The sequence below is a fragment of the Semicossyphus pulcher genome, unplaced genomic scaffold, assembly GCF_022749685.1.
Source record: "Semicossyphus pulcher isolate SPU_LCO1_2020_fin unplaced genomic scaffold, fSemPul1.0.p SCAF_1, whole genome shotgun sequence".
Classification (NCBI taxonomy): Eukaryota; Metazoa; Chordata; class Actinopteri; order Labriformes; family Labridae; genus Semicossyphus; species Semicossyphus pulcher.
The window spans coordinates 6,200,008-6,216,696 of NW_027211603.1; the positions used below are offsets into that span (position 1 = coordinate 6,200,008).

The 16,689-nt window shown below is 40.5% G+C and overlaps 1 protein-coding gene across 1 annotated transcript in view; it reads left to right on the top strand.

The window, feature by feature from the left end:
• The window catches only part of luzp2 (leucine zipper protein 2), a 189,030-nt gene that overhangs the window by 82,263 nt on the left and 90,078 nt on the right, over nucleotides 1-16,689 (top strand). The window contains exons 2-3 of the mRNA XM_069657841.1: nucleotides 8,773-8,890; nucleotides 15,330-15,400. Coding sequence (XP_069513942.1) covers nucleotides 8,773-8,890; nucleotides 15,330-15,400 — 189 coding nt within the window. The remainder of the gene's footprint in view (nucleotides 1-8,772; nucleotides 8,891-15,329; nucleotides 15,401-16,689) is intronic.

Consider the following 16,689-nt stretch of genomic DNA (forward strand, 5'->3'; position numbering starts at 1 on the left):
GGGCGGAATTGCATTAGATACACTCAAATCCTGGATTTAATTGAGTCTGGCAACCATAAGAGGATCCTTGGATGCTTTTAAAGCTGTAATTTGTGTGATTCAGGGCCTGAGATGAGAGATTCTGCCATAGGAAGACAGAATGAGTCAACATCGTACATCAAGCTGAAGAAACTCATAATGCCAAATGTATGTTTTATGTAGAATACAGGGATGTGTGGAAAACAAACAACGTGTGAATGGATAATCAGCCAGAAAATAAAGGGGGTTTGGTTTTGACCTGGTTAATTTTAAATCAAATGCAGCTCTTCCAGGCTCGCTGGTAGACTGATTGAGAGGGTGTCATGTCACAGTGGAAATGATTTGGATTGTACATGACAACGGTGGGAGCAAAGTGGATTGTGTGATGAGCTCAGCTGAGGCAGAAAATAGAGAAATACACAGGGGATTTACTTTTCTCTTTGCGTACGGCTGAAGGCGAAAGCACGAGACGTGGACGTGTTTTATTTATTATTGCTGCGAGACTGAAATTCATGTTTCACAGTGACGAGCGAGCGTCATGTAGGCATCATTCTGTGTCTGTGAGTGGATTTTTTTATAAATTGATGTGCTTTTAATTTGAGTTTCAAGCTTAAGCTTCTGAAACGTATTTCGTCTCATTTGTACTTCTTTGACGGTTGCATTTGGTTTGGCTGGAAAGTGCCGATCTGTCTGGAAAACAATATTGTTCCCAAGTACAGGCAGAGAATGATAGAGTGTTAAAATGTCGAGGGAAAGTAATTGGCATCTACTTATGCATGAAAATGCCTCCGAGTAATCATTGAATTATTCATTTAATATGCTAACTATTTCTATTTCGATGCCTTAAACCTCCCTCAGTGGAAAATTACATAACTTAAGTGATGAACAAATTAGAAGGACTCACTTTTCAAGGATCAGAAAATGGAGGGATCTTATATCATTTTCGTATCACAATTCGCTGCCACGCTAAATATATAAAGTGCGGTTAGATGCTCACTGGACAAGTGTTTAACCAGAGGTCACATTTCTCTCCTGTGATCTTTAAACCAGTGAATTCATTACTTTTCTGCACGTTTTCAATTTCAACGCTGTAATTTAAGAAAGGGCGACACACGCACATAACTGCATTTGTTGCTCATGTGTAAAATTGGTTTACACTACTTTAATTCCATCTTTCTAAATGATAAAATACTTGAATGCTTTGCACTTAATTATTTAGTAATGGATGCATCCTGGCTCTCGCTGTTGGATGGTACTTATTTTCAAATCATTATTTTGACTATGATTACATTGACATTTTAACTCGACTGATTTGAAACAATTTACTATTTCGCCGCTCCGCTTTATCAAGATATATTAAACATTTTTCACTTAAATCATTTGTTCAGTGGAATTAAATGTTAACGGATCCTTTAATCTAAGCGCTTCTTTAGTCGGGGCTGAAAAGAGGAAATAATTCTCAACTATTTCAGAGTCCACGACCTGCTGGGAACATTGTGCTATCCAACACAGTGCGGCAATTATACCCAAGGGGGGCATACCATAGTGAGATAATGCCTGTCAAAACACACAATTACCCATAATTGTGGCAAAGAATGCAGCCGGTAACACATGAAAAGGAAATAAGTTTCCTCAAATTACATGCTCTTACTTTGTTATCAAGTCCAACGGTGTCCATAAATGCCAAAACTCCCTGTGAAAAACCTCCAAACAAGCCAAGCTGAGGGATAATTTTAGAAGTTTTAGGCGCTGCAAGAACATAAATGATTTCTTTGATGTGGTTTGCACTCAGCTGGATAAAATACATGATGAAAGAGGGATAATCATCTTAAATTTGCCAAAAACACGGCGGCATAAGCGAGAAAAGGGCAAAAGTTTGAGGGAATGAAAAGACTTTGCATTCGGTACAAATAACACAAGCGGCATCTCACATTACACTTGTTTCGTATCATTTAACTGCTCAGGTTTTCTGATGTTTTTCTGTTCTTTTGCAGTGGAAGTCTTCATATGTGTTCAGTCGATGTCCTTTGCATGTCATTTGTCACGTTGACCTCAGTTGACAAAGCAGAGATCGGTTTACTCTCCATCAGTTGCCCCCCCCACCACCACTTAACAATTAAAGATTTAACGCCAGACGTCCCCCGACATGCATACAATTAATATTCCCTGCCGTCTGCCATGTTTAGACAACAGTTGGTAAACATGGCTGCCTTTGGATGCAGATGTTGGATGGTGGTCATGCTCTGCTAGAGGAATATATTAATTTGCTGACAGGCCTTGGGCAGTCCCCCTTATTAAAACTATTTATTTTCCCCCTCCTAATGGCATAATTAATCCAGCCTGAAATTGGAAGTACCACATAAACCGCTGTCTGCCTATAATCTGCATGACGGCAAATAAACGCCTTTTATGCTCGCTAGCTGTTGCTTTCTGTGGCTGTTGCCTTGTGAAATATTGAATATTTAACTTTGATCCGATATCAGGGGCGTGGTGCGCTGCGTTAGCGTGCTTAACACTGGCTGTGCACTCACTGTTTGTGCTGTGTTTTCACTTTCAAGTCTTGGAACTGTGGTCACTGGAGCCTCTGATGAAGACCGGCACATTCACTTTCATTAGATGTTCATGTAATGAAAGAGTGAAGATTGGGACTACATGTGGCTGCAGCTCCTAAGCGTAGCTTTGTTTTTCCGCATTCAAACTCATTTCTGTTCAATCACAACTCATCCAAAAACAAATTACAGCATGTATTGCACAATTTAGATCTAAAATTGGTTTAATAACTGAGGGGAAATATTGTTTTCTGTCCCTGTGTGCTGCATTTGGTGACTCTGGTTCATAAATTGATAACCAAGGATGCACTGGGACAGCACATAACCCCAGAGGGAGAAGCTGGCTTCAAGGCTTCCTGGCGGCACTTTGAGGGTCGACTTCAAGGATAACAGAGTTTATTTAAGAGACTTTCTTGCCCTGAATTGACCCGACCAAGTAGTGCTTCCTGAAATAAGACTAAATAAGTTACATAAAATGTGATCAGATTTAGATTTCTCAAGTAAGATTACATGAACTGCTGCTGACAGAGCCATAGCAGTGAGGTGGTTTCAAACTAAATAACTGAAATATGAAGTAGGGTTTGGTTTGCAGCTACAAGGCTTATTTTCTCAAACAGCTCATGGGAAATGTAGTTTTAGATGTTCTAAATTTGTTTAGCATCATAGCTGTTTCACTACTAACAACAGAAAAGCCAGAGAGGCAGAGTAAGGTTGGAGAGTAACTTGCTTTGTTTCAGAGGCGCCACACAAATATGCAAAACTGATACTTGGCGTGTGTTTGTCACGGTCATTGGATTATATGACGTGTGAGATGAATGATTGATAGCTCTGGGTGGGTATTAGAAAAAAAAACAGGCCTGGTAGTGAAGGGGCCTCCAAAGACACAGAGCCCAGGGGAATCCTTTAATTTGTCCTTCTCTGAACCCCCTCGACTGTCTCCTGCAAACTCTCCAAAAATAGCAGCGAGAGTTTATGTCTGAGAGGCGGAGACGTCTGATTACTCAACCTGCTTCCACACTCGGCTCCGCCATGATTATTTTACTGCAGCTAATTGCTGAGCAGGAAGACGGCGGGTGATATCATGAATGCCCTTGTGTTAAGTTTAACCGGTCTCTGCAAATGCGGCGCCATCTTTTTATGAGTGTATAAACAACTTTTTATTAATCCATTAATTAATTTTAGTATCAACAGAATGAGATGAGACATTTACCTTTACCTTCTAGCCTTCCAAGCATAGCACCTTTGCCTTCTTACATATTACAGTCTTACTTTAAGAAAATGTCTGTTAGCGGGATGTAAAATAGTGGTTGTCTGAGAGGTCGGTAATTAGATGGTCTCCCTTATTTCCTCTTTCCATGTTCCATTTTGTTAATGATGACCATTTTTAGGGCTGTACAGTGGTGCGGTGGTTAGCACTGTTGCCTCACAGCTTAGAAGGTTCCTAGAAAGTTCGAACCCTGGTCCAGACTTTCTGTGTGGAGTTTGCATGTTCTCCCCGTGCGTGACTTCCTCCCACAGTCCAAAGACATGCTCATCAGGTTCATTGGTGACTTTAAATTGCCCGTCGTTGTGAATGTGAGCGTGAAAGGTTCTCTGTCTCTATGTGTCAGCCCTGTGATTGACTGAACCCACCCGACCCTGAACAGGATAAGCGGTATACATAATGGAAGGATGGATGACCATTTTTAGGGATAAATAAATGATAAAGCAGAGTGTGCTTTGGGGCAGTAACTTGTGACTACCAAAACAACCTGAAACCTTGTTTGTACTAAAAGACACACTTGGGATTAGGCTGTCTATGTTATGTTTGTCTGTAACTATATAGCGTGTTTTTGTTGATCACAGTTACTTTGAAATACAGATACACCTTGCTAACTAAACTAGCTCTCGCATTAGCAGTTAACTAGCGTTCGCTAACCCCTTGCACCTCTCCAGCTCCACCCTCTTGTCCAAAAATTAGTCTTCAAAAAAACAAGAAGGCGAGGGCCAGATGCCCAACTCAAGGCTACAAAATCATTGTCCACAAACCAATGGGTGACATCCAGGTGGCTACTACGACTTTTACTTACACTCTCTGGACATAAGACTGAATCTTGTGATTTGAGTCTCTATCAAAGACCTTATTAGAGTGTCCAGGGTATCTGAGTAGTTGAAAATACGTAATGAGGCTGTCCATAAAAGCTGCACTACTGTTTTACGATATGTGCACTGTAACAGTATTTGTACACGTTCACAGTATTTACAGGTTAACCTTTGTCCACAATGGACCATGAGCTCCTGCAGCTCTCTCTGTGGGTCCTGATGCCACAGCCTTGGCTTCCTTTATTGAGCCATTGCTTGATTGTTGACTGTAGTGTTCAGTGGCATTTCCTTTAGCCTCAGCGGTTCTATTTCACACTGCAGGGTCAGCCTCATATAACTCAGAGACCTGCTGTGACTCCAAGGGTAAAGAAATATTTGTTCTCAATCGGATCCAATAAATGATGCCTCCCACTCAGTGTCGGGAGTTTGATGAGTTTTGTGAGGACGGTCGGGGACTGATTTCAAACGGCAGATGTCTGAAATGAAAGATTTCATTATCTCATCACTGCTGCTTTATGACCAAGTGCCTGGTGGTGCCATTTCTGATCATAAGCCTTTTTGTCAGGCGTTCTGGTCCTCAGTATTACTCCCCTCTGTCTTGAAAAGGGGGGTCTTTGTTTGGGAGGAGGCTGCTGGAACATTGGACCCTTAGGAGGTCATGGTGTAATCATGCAGCTGGTACCAAGTGTTAGTTTCTAATGAGCCGTTTATAGTGGATTTGCAGAAAAAAAATCCAGACTTTATCTAAGAACCTTGTGATGTACGCGTTTCTGTGTCAGTGGGCCCCAAATGACGGGTCTTATTTATTCCACAGATACCCCAGGGCCTGTTCCATTGGATGATGAATAATATGGCAGACAGGGAGGAATCTCTCACCTCATCTTCCACCGTTGCATGAACCTGCAATAAATTCCCCGCCAATGCCATATGGTGGCGAGTCGAGTGTGGGATTCAGTGTGCCGTGTTATTTATTTATTTCCCAGGTGTTGCTTTTTTTATCAGTGATTTATGTGTTATTGTGTATGATCTGCTGCTGGCATCTCTGACATGGGGGGTGCAGGGTTTTTGGAAGGCAGCCCGGGCTGAAACAAAGCCATGGACGCTGAGTTATGTGGCAGCACTTGGACTCATCCGTGTGCATGTACGTTTTCTTTTTTTTTTTTTAAGATGGCGAGTAAGAAGTGAGAAACGGTCAGCCAGATTCTCCTATCAGTGAGAGTGTTTGTGACCACCAGCACGGATCTAGTGAGGAATTATTCAGCTCTATCAAGTACAGATGCTTTGCTTAAAGCTGCTGCTGTCATTTGGAGTTTATGATTACATAAGAGGGTAAACACAGAGGATGCTTCTGATCGTTTGAATTTTGTTATATAGAAAGAAGTGAATATTAAACAAGCTGTTGGTGCGTGCCGGGGTTGTGGTTATGTCTTCATCAATAACTAACACTTTGAGCTTTGATTGGGTATTCAGACTGAACCATATCAGGACATGAATTATTGACCTTTATTACAGTTAGGTTGGTATATGTTGATACCTGATAATATGTTGTCCCACATGAACTTATGTATTTACTTCTTCTGTTACACCATAGTGCATAAACATATGCTTGAGTGAATAAGGAAGGGAGTTGCAAGATTAGTTGTCCTCTAACAAAATGTGGATGCTTTTTACAGTTTCTGAGGAGAACAGTCATTTTCACTTAAAGGCTGCACATTCTGCATGAAATATGAAATCCTCCATCTTTGCTCCCTACATCTTGACCTTTTCTGACCCTCAAATCAGCACTACTGGTTATCAACTTATTTTGAAATGTGAAATATCTGTTCTCTCATCTCATCTCATCTTTTCAGCCAATACCGATCAGTATCGGTATTGGCTGAAAAGAGTCTATATGGTGCACCCCAATTGGGTTTACTATAGTCTCAACCCTGTTTGCTAGTAATAACATTAATATGCCATTAAATCGCATTTTATGAAAATATTTGTCATTTGCCTGTTTGGTAAGCAAAATCTTCAACATCAATATATTTGATAGAGACAAAGAAAAAATGACTGTCCAGCTATCTGACGGTAAATAAATCCAAGGTGTGGCGAGGCTGTCAACAGGCCTCTGAGGCACTCTGGTGTAGAATAAAGATCCTTTATTATAACTTGGATTAAGTCAACGCGTTTCGACTCAGCAGAGTCTTCATCAGGACATAAATGAAAAAAGCTGCTAGCTGCAGCAATTTAACCCTGATCAAGTCGTGTGACACCGGTCACATGACTAAGAAAAGAAGAAGAAATTTTAAAGAAAAGAAGGTTTAAAACATGAATGTCAATGTTACCAAATGTCACAAATATAAAAAATCTAAAGGTCAACCAAACTAAACAAGAAATGAACACACGAGTAAATGAAAGGTGACCCTGAAAAATTAAATGAAAACTTACAGAAAGGTTACGGTAAAGAAACACAATATAAATATGAATAATCTATAAACTATGCTGGAAATAAACGACAATCGAACACAGATCAATAATGGAAATATGACGATCTAACACTGATAGAAATGCAAGTAGACCACATTTTATCATAAAGCTATAACAATCAGGGTAGAATAAGTATGAAAGTAAAGATATACTGAAACAGCGCAAAACCACCATTGATATATTTAATATGCAGAGATGGACAGATGGCTGGATGGACTTTACTGATCCCAAACTGAGAAGTTGGTGAAATATCCCTACAATATGTGGGGATATGTTTGTAAAGAATGTTTCTAAGAGGTTCATGTACACAGCAGATGTGTGCGTATTTCCCAATACGTCATTCTCTAATTTAAATAATATGTTATGTGTCAGACCAAATGGAAAGAGAAATGAGCTTATTCTTTGTGCACCTCGATCAGGGGCTCATTTTGCGTGAGCTGTCCGTCAGGTTTGTTCTTCGATAGTTGCAGAGCGACGGCCAAAAGAAAAGGACGTTTATGAGGATGATTGTGAGGGAGAGCAATTGTCCTCAATCACCTCTCTCCTCATAAACACACCTAGTTTCTAGCATAAAAAACAAATTGATTCCAGTTCTATTATCAGGATTACATTCTGTCACTTGTGCGTGACCTTTCTTTTTACATGTCAGCTCCCTGATATCTGCAGAACACAAGAGTGGAAGGGGTCTTTTCTGCTAATATAAAAAATTACAATAAGAAGGCTCTTCAAAGTAATCAAATTGATGGGCGTTAGGGGAAATTTATAGCTTTGGAGGCTCTTTTTATTAGCCCAGTAACCACATTCAGATACAAACACCTCCCTGATGAGCTGCTGCTGTCCTTGAGTCAGTAAACAAGGATGTCAGATTAAACCAAAAACAGATTCTTCAGTTTTTATATTAGTGTCAGGCAGTGAAAGGAAACATATGGTAACTCGTAAACTCTTTATCTCCGATCGAGTCAATTAAAAGGGTAAAAAGGAAACGGAGCCACCAAATGCCAAATGTGTCGGGTCATATTTTAGCCAACTCCTGACCTTTCCTTCCTTCTGTCTGTTCACTCACGGCACACCCGGTCCCTTGAGCTCTTATTTTAGTGCCCTGAGGTTCTTTGTGCCCAGTTTTTCTGTACATCACTCAGTGGAGATAACAGGACGTCCTTCACAATAAAAGAACATCTTTTATAATTGCTATATACACTTCCTACAAGCATGATAGCGAGTGATAGAAGCCTCTCTGGAAGTTCAGAAACAAAAGACAAGAACTTTGCAGGCCATTCAAAAGGAGTTTGGTTCTGCAAAAAGAAAAATGTGCCTCGTACAGTTTTTCTCTTAATAATTGGATGGACTACATGAATATTTAAAAGGATCTGAAGGGGCATACCTCTGGTCAAAAGACCTATCTCTGTAAAACGAGCCCTCACTAAATTGGTTGATTGAAAGGAAGACTTTTTTTTTTTCCTCTTTTATTCATCCTGGGACTGTGCTGAGTAGATATTAGTTTTCTCCCCTATTGCTCTAGCCTTTAGCTTTAACGATGGTGCTTTTAATCCAGTTTAAAACACCTTTTCTCCCAAGGGTGCCAATAAAGAACCAATTCTCTCAGCCGGTGGCACCCGTTTAATGGCGAATTCTCTCTCCCTCATTCTCTCCACAGACAAAGCTACGATGGGCTGGAGAAGAAGCTAAAGGAAGTCTTCAGTGAACGAAGCAGCATCCTGCACCAGCTCTCCAAGACATCAAAGGAGTTGGACAGCATAAAAGGCAACCTTCAGGTTGGACTTTTTACTGTTTCCTTTTGAAAGATACAGCAAAGCCAGAAGGCTTAGAAGGACGCGAGTTCTGGGCCGGAGATAATAACCGGCCTCTGTTTTCATCTGTGGTCTGAGGAAACCAATGCCTCTTCTCGCTTATTTTCCAATCAACCTGCTGTACAAGAACTCGCTGTCATAAAATATTAATGTGTAAATGTTTTTCAATTTGGTAAGCCCTCTCATTGTTTTGTATGTGATATGTTACTGGAAATGGAGCTGCTGAATAAGCAATGCACAGATGGGAAAGAAGATCAATTAGTAGTGAGCCACCTTTTCTAGCCCTGAATAAAACAGGAGTAACAAGGAGCTCTAGAGAAGAGGGGAATGAAAGAGGAAATGGGAAAGATTGGCAGGGCCTCAAAGTCTTAAACTTTAAATATTAACACTGCATCAAGAAGGAAACTATCGGTTTCTACAACTTGTGTTTTATTTTTAAAGCTTCATCAGTTTCATTGTCCTCACCAAAATAATTGCAAAGTTCTATGAACATAGCATCACCACTAATTGGCCATTCAAACGCGTCTGCATCCCAACTTTTGTTCAACTTTGATCTGCAACACATAGTTGTGTTGTGTTCATGTGTCACCTCTGAAATGAAGGATAATTAGCGGCATTACTTGTCCAATCCCTTTCAGTTCTCATATTTAAAAGTCTTATATAACTGTCTGCTTGTTTACATGCAGTGGTGTGATTTAACAACTTGTTTCTTGCCCTGTGTGACCTCTTCTTAGCTGGCGCCTTTGAGGAAAAGATGATATCATAAACTGATGGTTTGAGCAACAAAAATAATACCCAAGATGTCGTGAGTCTAGAAAGTTCTGAAACTGCTACTTTTAGCTTTTCTCTTGTCAAGGTAAAGAAAATGAAGGTATTTATTCATCGTTTTCAACATTATCTCATGTTTCCGATACACAGTCAGTCATTTGATTTGCAATGAAACAATCCAATCATCATAGTTGTTTGTCTCCTGATATTATACCAGACTGTGTGGAGCTTGGCTGACTGATGAGTCACGATAATGAAAAGGTTTTTTTGTTATGTTCCACCTCTGGTGTAAGCTCAACCTGGCATCATGAGGGCCACTGCACACACCAGTTATTGTAAATAACTAGATCAGATTTAGATCGGATTTTACTTTAAAAAGCTCTAAAAGCCATGGATGTTCAAAAGTGTAGATATCTTGTATTTCTCATTAATGAATGGTACACATCCGTCCATTATCTATACCGCTTTTCCTGTTCAGGGTCGCAGGGGGCTGGAGCCTGTCCTAGCTTTCACTGGGTGAGAGGTGGGGTACACCTATCAATCACAGGGCTGATGCAAAGAGACAGACAACCATTAACACCTACGGGCAATTATTTTAGAGTCACTAATTTACCTAATGAGCATGTCTTTGCACTGTGGGAGGATGCTGGAGTACCAGGAGGGAACGCATGAATGCACGGAGAGAACATGCTAACTCTACACAGAAAGGCCCCCCGTGTCAGACCCGGGATTGGAACCAGGAAGCTGAATGGTACACATGTATTCTAAAAAACATGATTTAAAATTAAAATACAATTTTAACTTTTTTATGTTTTATTTTAATTATACTAGAACCGCCAGGGGTCTCAGTATACTTAAAACCTCCAATGGGTAAAATTTACCCACTATTAGAATGTATTGATTTTCAAGGTACAAGGTTCATTTATTTATCATTTTACATCACAAAGTTGTGTAATGAAATGCTAGATGTGGTGTCTTTATGCAGCTTACAAAACGACAACATGACAATTAAATATATATATAACAAACTTTATTTGCAAAGCACTTTGTGAACAAGGTGCTTCGCAGAGAACAAACCAAGGAACAGCAGACAGTCCAGAGAGCTCCCCACCATCAGACTCACCTTCACTCAAAGCACGGAGTCAATCTGAGGCCTGATTTACATTCATGCATCTCTTCCTCTTATCCATGCTGAATTGGAGTTTATGACTTGACGAGCAACTTGATGACATGCAGTAGTAGAAATAAAGGCGTTGCCATAGCAACAGACAATGTATCAATCTAGACGCATGAACTGAATAGCGTGAAAATGACAGCGTTCTACATCTGGGTAAATTTGACCCGCTGGCAGTTATAGGTATAAATTTAAAATCTGGCTTTATGTTGACATTTTTTAACAATAGGGGGCGCTACTGAACACACTTTTAGGAAAAGTCAAACACTGGTGGGGCTTGAATATGTCCTGGAAAAAAAGTTACAAACAATCAAAAGACAGCTGCGGGTAAATTTTACCCGTTGGCGGTTCTAGTGTTAAATTAAAAGTGTTTTTCATACAACCAAACCCTACTTACATCTGTGCTACGAATGTTTTTGGCCTTATTAAATTCAGCCTGAAAACAAAAATATATACCCACCTCTCACAGCGAGAGGGTGATTTTGCATAAAGAATAAAAATAGGTTGTTAAGACAAATTTAGTTGGAGGATAATGAGGATTACTAACCCGGCTGCAGAGGGAGGAATCTGTTGGTTCCCCCAAATACCAGGCTTGGACATTTTATCAAGTAAAGCACCTTATTATACTGTAGATATTACAATTCTGTGAGCATTTTGCAAAATACAATTATCTCTGTGCCAGATACTGCACATCACTTCTCACCAGTCACTTTAGGTCAACTTCATTACAGCTCTTGGCAATGACAAGAAATGAACAGAAACCCAATTAAACATTCAGATATTTAATCATTTAGTATTTTGGGGTCGTGTTAGTTTACGCAACAATGATCTTGCAAAACATGCTTCCCTGTTTGACATTTAGCCCTTGGGAGCAATTTCTGTGCATCGCTCCCAAAGCTGCACTTCGACTGATGTTTTCGTCTTTGCAGGGTGTTGATGTTTTCAGGCTTCAGGCAACTTTTTACGGCCAATAGAATTGTCGGAAAATCAATAATCAGAAAATTGATATGCAGACTTTTTTTTTCCTGCATGTGTGTGTGTGTGTGTGTGTTTGGGTGAGATGACCCGTGCGTTGGGGAAACAGATCATGTAGTCTGGCTATCATCATCCCCGGGGCACGCTTTGATGTCTATTCACTCCAGGCTTGCTGGGTTGGCATCCATCTTGGCCCCGGGCCCTGAGCCAGCACGCTGGGCAGGCCAGAGGTTGGTTCAGATTTGGAAAGTGTGCTGGTGAATTAATCTATTCTTCAGGGGGGGAAACATCATCTACATAAAAATAATCAACTTTAAAAAGAGAGTCAAGTCAACAGGGGGAGGCATTAAGTATTTCTGGAAAGATTTGATGGAGCAAGTGTTTATAGTTTTAATGAGTTGCCCACAGGTGGAGGTCAGGGACCCTAATAATGAAGCCCTGTGTGATGGGGAATCAGTCTTGGCAGCAGCTCGGGGGTGAGATCTTATGAAGCAAGTACAATAACAGGACTTCTTTCACCCCGCACCTTACTGCAGGCTTAAGCAACAATTTGGATTGTACTTTGAGAAGTAACTTCATGTGACATGTGCACGGAAGTTAAAAGTAGCTGTCTTGACGGTGATATTCAATGTCGTAGTCACGTAGCCTGCAGGGATTTGCGCATGAAAGAGATTGTAGACCCTTCCTTTAGGGGCCACTACCTCTTCAGTCTTATGAAGAAGATCCTCGTGTACTTTCAACAAACAGGAGTATGACAATAGAACAGCGATATATGTGATGGACAAGCACATATAAGAAGCCAATGGAGGGATGCATTGGAGGCTTCCTGTAAAATTCAGAATAAACTACTGTCAATTACATATAAAGCCCTGCATGACCTCGCCCCCAGTTACATTTCAGGACCTTCTCGTCCCATATTCTACTCCGATCCTCTAGCCTCGGCCTGCTATCAATCCGACGTTCTAATACCAGAACAAAAGGTGATCGCGCATTTGTTGTTTTAACCCCGACTCTCTGGAATCATCTCCCACAATCCATCAGATCTGCTGAATCTGTGGACAGTTTCAAGAAGCTGCTAAAAACTCATTTGTATAGACAAGCCTTCTTGTAGCTCTCCATCCCTTTGTTGTGTTTAAGTTTGTTCTTGTTTTTCTTATTTTTTTCCTTGTTTAACTTGATTTGTGTTGTGTTTTTATTCCTGTGTTTGTAAAGCACTTTGTAACCTGGTGTTTTAAAAAGTGCTCTATAAATAAAGCTTTACTTACTGACTGACTGACTTAGTTATGTGATCCAGTAAACTTAAAAAAAAAACAATGAAACTGAAATTATCAGCACATACTCACAACTAAGTACTCATTGAAGTCACAACAATCTTCAGTTCCTCAAAACTGTACTTAAAACAGGTAATTAACACTTCATTTCTTTTATGTTGGACTTTCAAAGCACTACAACTCAATAAGAAGAGGTTTTTAAGGAACTGCCAACATGATTAAACACTGAAATCACGCAACTAAAATAACTACAACACATGAAAAATATCAAAAAACTACAATAATTTATGCTGAAGATATCTAGCATGCTTTAACTATGATTTAAATTTCATGACAGTGGAATGTGGCTGCATAGTGGTGCAGTGGTTAGCTCTGTCGCCTCACAGCTAGAAGGTTCCTAGTTTGAATCCCAGTTCTCACACAGTGGGCCTTTCTGTGTGGAGTTTGCATGTCCTCTCCGTGCATGTGTGGGTTCCCTCCGGCTTCCTCCCACAGTCCAAAGATGCTCGTTAGGTTCATTAGTGATTCTAAATTGCCCGCAGGTGTGAGAGTGAGTGTGTAAGGTTGTCTGTGGCTGTGTTCGAAATGCCGTACTATATACTACATACTATACACTATATGCTATATACTGCACACTGCGTTCAGCGGTAGTCTGTAGTATGGAGGAGCTTTTCAAATTAATTTTGCAGTATTCTACGCCAGGCGGAAGTAAACAATAATGCCACTTGTTTAGCTATAGCGCCCCCTTCTGCTGGAATGCTGCTGCTGTCCCTCATTTCAACTGCTGCTGTAAAGTTCCAGCGCTTTGCATTGTGGGATACAGCAGGCGAGGTAGACTGGTCCGATGCATACTGGAGATTATCTCACTACTCAATCAGTACAACATCCTGGCATTTTTGGCATACTGCACATTTTGCTTTTGTTTGCATACTGCATACTACATCAGGACGTACTGCTAGTATAGTATGGCATTTCGAAACACAGCATCTCTCTATGTGTCAGCCCTGTGATTGACTGGAGATCAGTCCAGGGTGTACAACCCCCACTCGCCCAATGACAGCTGGGATAGGCTCCAGCCCCCCCATAACCCTGAACAGGATAAGCAGGATGGATGGTTGGTTTGACATCATGACACCATGAGCTCTCTGTGAGCTTGTTGACTGCTTCACTCCACCAATCTATGGTCTGCATTGGAAAATGTCCAGAATGTATATTTGAGGGATTCTGACATCCAAACTGTAAACTTTTTGGCAACAGTAAGCAGTTTTCAGAAGCCAAAAAAGCCTTGTTAAAAACTATAAAATGTTTTGTTGACGGTGATGCAGGAGGGACTCTACGACTAATGATACAAATCATTGAATTTCAGAGGATATCGCCAGAGAGCGAAGACAGGAACTGATTTTAATATCAATCCCAAAGTGTTTTTATATCTAACTGCACGGTTTCAGCATAACATGAACTTATCTGAAGGGAATATACAGTACAGAGTTGGCTCCTTTCACTATTCTTACTCTTTAACATAAATGTAGATGAAGTGAAACGAGGGATGGGGGAGGGAGGGGGAGAAACATCTCCTCTGCGACAGGAGGGAACAGGGTTTATGGAAATGCGGTGTTAATTACCTCCTTCAAGCACAATTTAAAGAGAAGATATCACTCCCTTTGAGTCCACATTTTCTCAGAAGTCTGGAAATTACTGTTCAGCTCATAACAAATACAAAATATCTTGGAGGGCTTGTTGGGCGATCAGAGACTTCACTAATCTATAATTACCCATCAGGCAGGTGCTGAGGCGCCATGTGAACCCGGTCTGCTCGCCTGCCTGCGCCCTCGTTAGCTTTCCAGATTGTTATAGGCTATGTGATGTTTTCAGGCATCAACAACATTTTACATCTGCTTCATTATTTTACAATATCTGGTTCAATTACTTCATGTTTCTGTGCTTTTGACATTGCGTTACAGTTTTTAAATCCCCTGATGACTCGCACAGTTAACACAGAAGCTTTCTAATGTTCCTTGAAGGAACTTGCAACCTTGAAGAAACCTGGTTAAATTTGGAAACATTTACTTTACACTTCAAGGCAAGCGAGTGCAGTATATTTACCCCGCCCTGTCTACTGTAGGTGCTTTGAAATAACTCCTATTTTGGAGTTTGTTTTCTAGGAAACACATACTTCTGCATATTACATGACAGCGTGTCTTCTGTTCTCTTTCAGTCGCTGAAAAATGATGACTCAGTGGCCAAGAAGGATGTGCAGAGGATTCTGGAGCTCAGCCACAAACAGAGGTAAAGTGAGGCAACATGAATGACTTTGACACGAGTTACCAACAGTACCGTGCTGCTTACAAATGTCGTCTCAATGTAGGTTAGGAATTTATTACACCCTCCGTAATGGCTGATGAATTATTTAAATCTAAAGCAACATCAGCACCTCCACTGTGAATTAAGTGTTATGCAAGCGTTACATTGTAGTTATAACATATTTAAACCTGCAAAAACTTTGCTTCAAATCCCAACAAAATCTCGATAGAGCTGTGAAGAAGACGGAGCTATTTTAGACACACCTGGATCCAAAAGTCAGACAATGTTACATGACTCACAGATGGAGCTTTTCACAGCTTGGATTGGCATGAAACTCTCCAGCTTGAGTCATCTGTACCAAAGATGAACAAAGGTTTCAGAAAATATCTGGTCCTTTGATAAAAAGTCAGAGGTAAAAGTCTGGTTACATAAAAACTTCAGGGTAGACGTCAGCTATGTTTCCCAAGATGCATTACTTCAAGACGCATCCAATCAAAGTTTAAAAATGTGTTGCAGACATGGCTAACAGCTGGTGGAAGCAGCCAAAGCTCACGGTTTCTGTTGTGTTTTGGGCCGTCAAAGCCGCCACAGAAAAACACGATTTCTCAGACATCAAACTGAAGGAGTTAAACCGATGTTTAAACCATAATACCTACAGGTTTGTTACATTGTCCAGGAGAGTCGTATATTTCTATGTTAACTCAGGTAGTCTGTTTCTTCAGGGCTCTGTGTGTGTGTGTGTGTGTGTGTGTGTGGTCTTCCTCTTTCACTGTAAACTTTATTTGTCCCCAAAGGGCAATTGGCCTTGCAGGGAGACACAGACACAAGACGATAAACTACAAAGAGCCTACATAGGGTGTGTCAAAGGGAGGTCATTGCATGTTGCAGACTCAGGAAAAACAACATTGGTCCCATGTTGACATTTTCCAATCATCCAATTGCAAGTATAAAGTGCTGAATTTGCTGGTCGCAATCAGTCACAAAATACTGTTAATACAACATGGATATGTCAGTGCAGTTCAACAACCAGACGGTTTTCAAACTTTTTCACCTCAAAGACCTCTAAACACACACATTTAATCTGTACTTGGTAAAAATGTGTGTCATGATCCCACATTTAAAGGATTTTGCTTTAAGATATTTTATCACAGCAAGTATATTGAACCAGTGACCAAAATATTCCTACATTCTGTCATAGTGGTACCAAAGGCTGGAATTTTTGAAACAAATAAATAGCTGAGGACCACACAGAACTCCCTGAGGAACCCCTGAGG